The sequence below is a fragment of the Artemia sp. Qi Xiang Cuo genome, chromosome 1 (assembly GCF_049724085.1).
Source record: "Artemia sp. Qi Xiang Cuo chromosome 1, ASM4972408v1, whole genome shotgun sequence".
NCBI classification, from domain to species: Eukaryota; Metazoa; Arthropoda; class Branchiopoda; order Anostraca; family Artemiidae; genus Artemia; species Artemia sp. Qi Xiang Cuo.
In genome coordinates this window covers 72,613,224-72,624,453 of record NC_142794.1, presented here as the reverse complement: position 1 = coordinate 72,624,453, position 11,230 = coordinate 72,613,224, and the positions used below count along the sequence as shown (strand labels likewise).

The 11,230-nt window shown below is 39.6% G+C and overlaps 1 protein-coding gene across 1 annotated transcript in view; it reads left to right on the top strand.

Moving 5' to 3' along the window:
* The first annotated feature begins 601 nt into the window (after window positions 1-601).
* LOC148956695 (gamma-aminobutyric acid receptor subunit pi-like) overlaps window positions 602-11,230 on the top strand; it is a 38,178-nt gene continuing 27,549 nt past the window's right edge. Inside the window, exons 1-2 of the mRNA XM_089091759.1 lie at window positions 602-814; window positions 2,396-2,601. Of these exons, the coding sequence (XP_088947885.1) occupies window positions 602-814; window positions 2,396-2,601 (419 nt within the window). The remainder of the gene's footprint in view (window positions 815-2,395; window positions 2,602-11,230) is intronic.

The following is an 11,230-nucleotide window of genomic DNA, read 5'->3' as shown; positions in this document are numbered from 1 at the left end:
TCTTCCAAGGCCAAATTTACCTACAACATCTTCGTTTACAGCAGAACCGCTACCAACAATAGCATTGAAGTCGCCAATGATAACAACAAGGTCTTCTTTGGGAACTGAGTCAATTAGGCTTTGCAGTTGAAGGTAGAAATTGTCAGACTCTCCATCTGATTTGTTGGAGTCAGGAACGTAGCCTTGTATGATCGTGATATTGATCGGTGATCCTTTTATTCGTATCATAATCAACCGTTCTGACACAGGCGTTACGGAAATCAGGGATCTTCGTGCCTTACTCGACATCAAAAAGCCAACACCTTGGCGATGGACGCCATCGGTTCTCCCAGACACTTTCAGTTTAGTGTTGCCGATCCCTTCTTTGCCAGTGTTAGGGAGGTGTGTTTCTGAAAGTCCCATAATATCTCATTTATATCGGTTTAGTTCAGTTAGGAAAAGATCTATTTTGTCTTATTTAGCAAGCGTCCTAACGTTCAGGGTTCCAATAGATAAAATCAATTTAGCCGAAAGCATAGCCTCCGGGGTCGGAGTTGTCAACGTTGTTAAAGGGTCTCCATTCGCCAGATTCTCGGTCGTCAGATCGTCAGTTGCCCCGGACATGGTAACTTCGTCGGGTGCCCCGGACGCGGTTCCTTCGTCGGTTGCCCCAGACGCGGTAACTTCATCGGTTGCCCCGGACGCGGTAGTATTGGTTCTCGTTCTTGATAGTCTGTATTTCATAATTTTTAATAAGAAAGAAGGTTTGCTTGGTCAGAATACGCTTTGTCAGCTCCAATTTTGCACAATACACATAGTTCAAATAGAACTTATAGTAGGCTACATAAGCCTTTTACATTGACTTGTTTGGCACTATTTTCTCTATCCAATTTTTAACGTTGCTAATTGAAGACACTTGTCAGCAAACTTTTACTCGTATATTTTCTTTTCGGAACTTTGTCCGGAAACCTGCTTTCCTTTTGGAGAAACCACCAGGAGGTGAACGCCTGAAATATAGTCATGCTCATCATCCAACTGTCTTTTGGGAAAAACTAGACATAATTTGAAGATTATTTTCCTCTGAGTCTAAATTATACACAAAACTTTTCTTTTTTGAAAAAAATGGTGTTTAATTAGGCTTACCACGTGCCAAAAACAACGGGGAAGAAAAGATTAGGTTCATTTTAAGATAGAATTGTGATACATAGACTTGGATAAATACTGATCCATTTGGGAGGGGAAGGTTTGGCTGAGTATGAAGTGAAACAAAATATTTTTAGGAGTATACTACATATGCATTTTAGATTAGTTTAAAGTGACTATCATATTTTTATATGGTTTATCTTATGAAGGAAAACCACTTAAGCATATAGGCTATATCTTTTATTTCTATCTGACTTCTGTCTTACCAATTAAATAACCTTAGCCAATGGTAAGCCTGATATCCTTGGTGCAATACATTATTTAAGAAGGTAGAGACCAAATTTATCACTTCAACCAAGGTTTTTGGGCTTGAGGCAATGGTCCACTCCTTGACAGCCTGAGTTTCAGGCTGTGGGCCAACATCTTCTATAAGTGATTTTGAATTTAAACAAGATTAACATAGGTCTTGCCTACTACATTTACTCTTACCTTTTGCCTACATTTATTTATAAATAAGCTTAATAATTTTGTCTTTTAAATTCTTTGCTGTTGCAAGTCCAAATAGAGCACGAGCTGCCTTTGATAAAAAAAAAAAAAACTCATGTAACAAATTCACTGGTGACCCTAGTCAGGTCACCAGTGAATGCGTTACATGAGTTTTTTTAGTGCTCTATTTGGATAAATCCCTTTGGGTATACAGATGACCACGGTAATAAGAAGTAACCAGCATGTGAAAGGATCCCAAGTGAACATAATGGGTTCAAACGCTTCTATTCCACAATTACTGCATAGACTAACAAATAGTCTCTTACATCGGCAGTTTACACCAATCAAAGGAATTCTTTAAAAATAAACTAAACTCTCAGTAGCCTAAATTAGTAAATACGTCTTGAATGACGACGACGATTAATTAACCGTCAACATTTTTTTTTTTTATTCCACGCTGATCTTTGGAACTTAAACCAGTACTGCAACATGGGATTTTTGAAGAAAACTGAGCATATGCAATGTATGAGAAACCTTTACTTGTTCCTAGATTTGCCTAAATCCCTAAATACAAAATAAGTGTCCCTAAAAGACCCCTAAAATAGGAAGAAATCCCCGAAACTGCAAGCTAAAACAGTGTGCAAGGATAAACAGACCATTTGGGGATGGGGAAGGTTAGTGAGGTGACCCGTTTAGTCCATATGGTTGTCAAATTCCGATACTCCTAACTGCTTATGTGTTTTTATATGCGCTTGATTCTTTAAGTTTATCTTGAATTTTAATTCAGGAGATTACGTTGGATTTTTATATGAGACACTACTGGATTGATCAACGACTCAAATTCAATTCAGTTCGTCCCTACAGAGTTTCTACCAGTCAAAAGCATTGTCTCTGGACTCCTGACACTTATTTTCCTGAATCAAGAATTCTTACATATCCGGAAAATTCAATTCTTTCAGTTAGACAGAACGGGGAAATTCTTGGAAGTGATATGTAAGCGTAATCCATATAAAAAAATTAGGTTAGAGGTCTTATTTTATGAAGAGTGAACCTATTATTCTCAAAGGATTTTTTCCGCAAATTTTAATTTGTGCTAGAACAGTTATTTGGTTCTGTTGAGTCAATGGAGTGAATTCTATAAAAAAAATTCACTGTGGTCATAACTTTAAGTTGGAACTTTTATATCTCATTGATAACAGTTCTAGCTTTTAGTTTGTATTTAGAAAAGAAAATCGTAGAATGACGGAGCATAATGATTTTTGTTGCTGAGCAGCAAAAAATTCCTCAGCTTTCTTTACTAAATTTTAAGTTTGGTAGACAAATGTTCCTTCGTGACCAAAAATTCACTTTCTGGCTCCATGGTTTAAAGCTGGCATTTTTAAGAATACTTTTAATAATTTTGACAATATTTTTTGCTACTTGTGCTGCGATTATAAGGGACTTTTCTGAATGGATTTTTATATATCAGGAAAAGCTTTTGACATTGCAGGTAATATTAGGCAATATGGTGGTTGCGGTATGAAAGGCCGATATAGCGGAAGGGAGAAGTCGGAAAGGTGTTCAGTATTTACGCAATATGTATCTACATCAATTTTCTATACATTTTATTATATTTGTTTGTTTGACAATTCCCCCCTCCCCTTCCCCCAAAAAAGTGTGCACAATACAATACCTGAAATTATAAACTGCTTGAGCGAGAAGGACCTAACTTGGGCAGATTAAAGCTAAGACTTCTTAGAAACTGTTTAAAATGGTTTTGTTTAAACATGAACTCTGAATTAACTAAGCAGGTCTGTAAAAAATCTATTGTTTAAAGATATTTTCCTCAATGCAGTTGGACTAATTTTTCTGCATTACCGTATTGAAAGACAAGCTAAATACGCCTCTCGTAAAATATTTAACAATCTAGGAATTAGATTTACACATTACGAGTCAAAAAAAAGAAAAAAATCGATGATAACCGCCAGTCATTTCGAAGACATTCAATCCTCGTGAGGTAGAAGGCTGGGGAACTCCTTCGCTCCAAAGATCGTATCACCAAATATGACTGACCACCCTATGCTTGGGATTCTAAAACTCAATTGACACCTGCGGAGCTTGTAAGGTAGGATGTTGCATTCCCAAAGAACAAAATATACCAAAAAGTTCAAAATACAGGAAATATTGGATGTAGCTTCAATCCCAGGCTTCAATAAGTACATCCACTTACTTCCTTCTGATGAATCATTTCTCTCTTTGGAGCCGTTTTTCAAGGTGACACAACAGACATGTAGATAAATAAACTGCTTTAATCATAGGCAGCGCAATCCCGCTGCCTAAGTAAAGAACGATGTTGGCAAAATGTATTATTACTTTTTTGTTTTCTTTTTTCATACAAGGGCACTTCGTATCAAAGGAGTTGTTGTAGAAACTCCGAAAAGGGCTCATTCGATTGGAAATTGGAGTGGATTGTGCCCTTTTTAATAGTCGAAAGTGATAGGAAGGCAACTAACACCCCTTCCACGGCCACCATTTCCCCAAAAACATCCAATCAAAATTTCGAGATTGCCATTTTGTTCAGCGTAGTTGTTTTCCAGATAGAAAATACTTGTTGGAGGAGGACACTCCCCACAACCCTCAGGGCGAGGGTTTTAAGTCATGTCTTGGGTGCATATAAGAACGATGTTGGCCCAATTTATTATTTATTATTTTTTCCTTTAGAGCAGGGCACTTCGTATCAAAGGAGTTGTCGTAGAAACTTCGAAAAGGACCCATTCAATTGGAAATTGGAGTGGCTTGTGCCCTTTTTAATAGTCGAAAGTGATTGGAAGGCCACTAACATCCCTTCCACGTCCACCATTTCCCCAAACACATCCAATCAAAATTTTGAGATAGCCATTTTGTTCAGCGTAGTTGATTTCCAAATAGAAATTGTTCAGCGTAGTTGATTTCCAAATAGAAATTATGTTTTTGAGGAGGACACTCCCCCACAGCCCTCAGTGCATGGGTTGTAAGTTATGGCCTGGGGGTATATAAGGTTTTTATAGAAGGTATTGTCGTAGAAATTTCAAAAAAGGCTCATGCGATTGGAAATTTCAGGTCTAGTGCCCTTTTCATTAGTCGAAAATGATTGGAGGGTATCTAATCCCCGTCTCGCGCCCACATTTTCCCCAAACACATCCAGTCAAAATTTTCAGATAACCATTTTATTCAACGTAGTTTTAAGTTCTGGAAATTAGGTCTTTGAGGATGACAACCCCCCACAGCCCTCAGGGCAAGGGTTTTAAGTTATGCCCTTGTGGCATATAAGGTTTTTATAGAACGCGTTGTCGTAGAAAATTCAAAAAGTGCTCATTCGATTGAAAATTGGAATGGCTAGTGCCCTTTTCAATAGTCAAAAGTGATTGGAAGGCAACTAACAGTAGAGATGCCTTATTGAGTCCGACGCCCACAATACCCCTTCGAATCCCGATCCGGACACTTTTTTTAAAAATTCCGACGCCCACACCAAATAAGGGCATAGAGTCATTAGTGAGAATGATTGCGTAATCGGTCAATGACCTCTTTTTCCAGGTGTGTTTTTGGCACGCTCTCAACGAATGTCAATGTTGTTATTGTTTCCGAGGCAAAATGCCAAGGTCAATGTTGTTGTTGTTTTGAACAGAGTCATTAGAGAGAACACGTGGTTAATGGGGTCAATGTGGTTGTCGTTCGAAGCAAAGTTAATGACACTTCCTTCCTGTTCGAGGCAGATGTGTTGATCCAGAAATAGTATTTGTTATTGTTATTCGAGCCAGATGTTATGAGGTTCCGAGAAACAGTTAATGACATTTCCTTCCTGTTTGAGGCAGATGTTATGATCCGGAAATAGTATTTGTTATTGTTATTCGAGCCAGATGTTATGAGGTTCCGGGAAACAGTTAATGACACTTCCTTCCTGTTCGAGGCGGATGTTATGATCCAGAAATAGCATTTGTTATTGTTTCCGAGCCAAATGTTATGAGGTTCCGAGAAACAGTTAATGACATTTCCTTCCTGTTTGAGGCAGATGTTATGATCCGGAAATAGAATTTGTTATTGTTATTCGAGCCAGATGTTATGAGGTTCCCGGAAACAGTTAATGACACTTCCTTCCTGTTCGAGGCAGATGTTATGATCCAGAAATAGTATTTGTTACTGTTATTCGAGCCAGATGTTACGAGTTCCCGGAAACAGTTAGATCATGTGTTTCCTTCTCAGCCAATCAGCGAGTCGGTTACATCCCCTTCTCAACCAATCAGAGGGCTTGTTACATATGGTTTTCCCCGTTACATAACAACTCGCCCTTGAGATTTCGTATATAACGGACATGCAATGTGACTAAATTATCAGAAAGTAGTTTGACACATTGCAAACAACCTGACAATGGATAAAACAATTAACATAATTGATGAGCTTGAGGCCTTGGCAGCCGTAATTAGCAATGTAAGTGCATTTTTATTTTCAAACAAATTTTCCTTGGACATCCTCCAATATATTCAGCTAAAACGTAAATACATTCCTCTACCCTCAACCCCCCCACCATTGTTTTACAATCCCAAATTCTCGCAAAAGAAATACCATTTCGATAAATTCCTTCCCTCTATATTTCCACCTAAATCCCCCCCCCATTGTTTTACAATCCCAAATTCTCGCAAAAAGAAATAATATTCCTTCCCTCTATATTTCCAGCTAAATCCCCCCTCCCTCCACCATTGTTTTACAATCATATTCTCTCAAAAAGAAATTATTATCCTTCCCTCTATATTTCCACCTAAATCCCCCCCTCCCTCCACCAATGTTTTACAATCCCAAATTCTCGCAAAAAGAAATAAATATGCGTACCTCTATATTTCCAGATAAATCCCCCTCCCTCCACCATTGTTTTACAATCCCAAATTCTCGCAAAAAGAAATAATTATCCTTCCCTCTATATTTCCAGCTAAATCCCCCTCCTCCACCATTGTTTTACAATCATATTCTCGCAAAAAGAAATAATTATCCTTCCTTCTTTATTTCCAGCTAAATCCCCCTCCCTCCACCATTGTTTTACAATCCCAAATTCTCGCAAAAAGAAATAATTATCCTTCCCTCTATATTTCCAGCTAAATCCCCCCTCCCTCCACCATTGGTTTACACTCCCAAATTCTCGCAAAAAGAAATAATTATCCTTCCCTCTATCTTTCCAGCTAAATCCCCCTCCCTCCACCATTGTTTTACAATCCCAAATTCTCGCAAAAAGAAATAATTATCCTTCCCTCTATATTTCCAGCTAAATCCCCCCTCCCTCCACCATTGTTTTACAATCCCAAATTCTCGCAAAAAGAAATAGCATTTCAATAAATTCCTTCCCTCTATATTTCCAGCTAAATCCCCCCCCAAACCATGCAATCTTTATAGTCAATGTAGATATATTCATATACCCTCAAACCCCCCCCCCCCAAACCATACAATCATTATAGTCAATGTAAATATATTCTTTTTACCCTAACCCCCCCCCCTGTCTTACAACCCCAAATTCTCGCAAAAGAAATAGCATTTCAATAAATTCCTTCCCTCTATATTTCCAGCTAAATCCCCCCCCCAAACCATGCAATCTTTATAGTCAATGTAGATATATTCATATACCCTCAAACCCCCCCCCCCCCAAACCATACAATCATTATAGTCAATGTAAATATATTCTTTTTACCCTAACCCCCCCCCCCCTGTCTTACAACCCCAAATTCTCGCGAAAAGAAAAAGCATTTCAATAAAGTCCATACCGCTATATTTCCAGCTAAATCCCTCCACCATTGTTTTACAATCATATTCTAGCAAAAAGAAATAGTATTTCAATAAATTCCTTCATTCTATATTTCCAGCTAAAAGCGATCACTTACCTTTGTCAATTTTAATGAAAATGCCGTTCTGTTTTGACATAGCGCGAGGTCTAAAATTAGCAGTCACCCTATTTCTGGTTTACAAACGCGGTCAAAGGAACTATTCTTCTGTCAAATTAAAACACTTTGAGGCAATTGTAGTTTCGTAACCTATATGGAGGGAGAGAAACAGATTATGTTTAACAATATATTCAGAACATTATGTGAGAGGGGGCAATACATCGCTTCTAACAGCTTCGTTGTAAGTAAAAGTAAGGGGGATTCTGTGTATAGACATGTACGCCCATTGACAAGAAAACTAATGTGTAAATTTATAATTTTTTCAAGCCTTCAATAAAGTTTCTTTTATGTTCCCGGGCTTGAATCAAGGATTTTTGTTGGGGGTTAGATATTTTATTAGAAATAGAAAAGATTATTGCTTCGCTTTCGCATGAATAAAACTCACGATTAACTTTATGAGAGGGATGGCTTAATTTTACTAAATTTAGGGGGGGAGAATATGGGTTTTGTGCTTTCTTAGTGATAAACTAAACCAAAATTATGTTTAATAACGTTCTTTCTTTAAAAAGGGACAAATTATTTTGATTTGATTTTTTCTTCTCTTCTTTAAGGCAAATTATGAAGAATTTGCGGACACTGCTTTGATGAGACCTATGGCTGGCGCAAATAGCGAAGAATGCGTGCCCCCTCCTTCCAAGAAAGCGAGGGCCAATAATGCGCCCCCTGTCATGCAATGTGATCGCTGGCCAAAACCCCCCAGCTCCACACTACCTGCCCAAGTGCAGTCACCTACGCAAGCCACTCTTAATCGAGCCACAATGCTGTCTGGCCAAACACTAAAAAGAGAGTGGGCGAATAGCTTCAATGCCGAAACCCCACCTACAGAAGCTTTTTCAAGGGGCTCAGAAGCTACCCCGGCTGCACAAATCACAGCTCCTGTACAAGAAATTAACGTCACCAGTCCCTTTGCCCTCCAACATGCACTACCTGGACCTTCAAGAGCTGACCCAGCTGCAAAAGATCATGAGGTTACCATCCAACATGCACTACCTGGTCCTTCGGGCATACAAGCCCAGACGGATTATGCAAATGTAAGTATTTCTTCCTACATATCTTATAGAAATATATAAAAACAAAACTTTTATTTTCAACCCAATATAAACTTGTCTCAGAGATATTATCTAAATGTAATTTTTTTGCAAAGAAACCACTCTTTTCTCTGTTGCTTCACATATAGTTTTAGATACCTTTGAAACTCAAAATACTATTTTTTCTAATCTTTACTGTTTTCTCTGCTATTATCACATATATTTTAGATACCTTTGAAACTGAATGCTCTTTTTCACGTAATTTTAGAGAGAGATTATCCCATCTGTCACATATTGACGTTCTAATTTACACTGAATATTTCTATCGTGCCAAAGATTTTAGTGAGGGGAAAGCGAGTTAACGGTTCAATCCTGGAACACTCGCGCGGTGGCTTACAATAATTGTGAGTTAATGAAGAGTTCACCGAACCTATAGAACGGGATTAGAGAGAAACTTGGACTTATGCAGTCTAAGCGAATATGTTTTTTAGGTCATTATGTACACGGCCGGGCGCCGCGGCGCCGAGGGGTCCGGGGAGTGCTGGGGGGGCACGGTTAGGGAAGCGCCGGGGGGATGCGCCACGGGTCAGGGAAGTGCCACAGGGATGCGCCACGGGCCCGAGACGCATCGCGGGAAGCGATGCGGGCCCCGAGAAGCGCCACAGGGATGCGCTGTGGCTCCGAAAAGCGCCACGGGTCAGGGAAAGCGTCACAGGGGTGCGCCACGAGTCAGGGAAGCGGTGGGGGAAGTGCCACGGGTCAGGGAAGCGCCAAGGGGCTCGAGAAGCATCGCGGGAAGCGATGCGGGCCCCGAGAAGCGCCACAGGGATGCGCTGTGGCTCCGAAAAGCGCCACGGGTCAGGGAAAGCGACACAGGGGTGCGCCACGAGTCAGGGAAGCGTGGGGGGAAGGGCCACGGGTCAGGGATGCGCCACGGGCTCGAGAAGCATCGCGGGAAGCGATGCGGGCCCCGAGAAGCGCCACAGGGATGCGCTGTGGCTCCGAAAAGCGCCACGGGTCAGGGAAGTACCACAGGGGTGCACTGTGGGAAAGTGCCACGAAAAAAAAAAAAAATTTTAACACTGAAAATAAACGATCAAATTGTCGCCTTCTATGTCATATCTTAGATTATCTTCAATTGTATTAACCAAATGTTATTAAGCAATAATAATCCAAATTTTAAAAGCAGTAGGGATGATTTGAACACTTTGAAAATAAGTTATTTTTTCATTTGTAGGTTGTCCTGGTTCCATACTCCCCATCTCCCCCCTGCTCGTCAGTTGGAGAAGGAGAAGAGGCACACGTGGAGCCCCCCAACAAGTTAATATGTGACGATCTACATCCAATTCATTTTAATATTGACGAGTTTTTTGCTGATTTTTTAAAAGTAGATAATAGCACAGTTGAGCTGATAGACTTGAGCCCGAATACTTTACAAATTTTAAATGATTTTACAGGGAAGTCTCCTCCCACTTCAAACAACTGAAGTGGAACAGAGTCCGAATATTGTTGAACAACTGGGGAGAGGGGGGTACAACTCTCCCAGACTTTCAGTTGTCCAACAGAATTTTAAATACTATAGTTGTTTTCACTGCAATGTTTGCTCACCCTTTTAATTCACTTTTGTGTGGTAATTTTGTGTTTGACCCTGTAGGAATTGTGCTTAACTATGTAGAAAAAATTCGTGAACTACCGGAAAATCAGATTCAATTGTGGGGAGGTAGGGATTCAATTAATGTTTCCATTGTTTTAAAAGTTTTCTATTTAAATGAGGGAAAAAGCGAAGTTTACTATCATTTTATACATTCCGAGATGCGTTTGGTTTATTCAAATTTATAAAATTTTGAGGGTGTTTTCATAGATTGGATCTATCAAATTATAACACATCTTGAGAACTTTAATGAAAATAGGAGTGGCTCAGTAGCTCTATTTATTGAAAATTTAAGTTTTAATATTTGCAAAATAAATAAATATTTTATTTTATGCGGGGGGAATGGGGGGGGGAGGGCAGTATAATTAAAATATAATCCCGATCTAGTAGGGTGTCAAGGTGTCCAGAAGATCTCTATTGAAACAGATCATATGTGTTTCCGATATGCTTTCATCATATCAGCCTTTCAGCCTCTAGCAGATGACGCTACCAAGACGAATTTAGAAAATTGGGCTATACATGGGAAGGAAGGGTCCCATTTCCCCATTGTAGATTTTTCTTGCTTAGAGGGGGAATACCCAGTAACGCTAAGATCCATTGACCTTTTTGAAAGGGCTAATGCCCATTTGAATATTGGCATTAATGTGGTTCAGTTCGAAATATAATTTGAAGATGGGGCTCGTTTAAAAAAGAAGGGCGTACTCGTCACTGTAAGGAACTCATCAGTTAATTTGGTTAAACACTGGGATTGGTTGTTTCACAAGCCACCCAGTCAACCGAACGCAATCGGGAAATTTAACACTCTCACTGAAATCAATAGAGGTCTGGGGGAGGGTAAGCGTAGGGGGGAATGTTTCTACTGTCCAACATGTTTCTCTAGATTTCGTAGTGATGTGAAACTACGGACTCACATGAGGCACTGTAGACGCCACGGCTATCAGACAGTGGAAACGGTTTCAGGGGATAGGGCCATTTTAGGATTTAAAAATTTCCAGAACACCCTC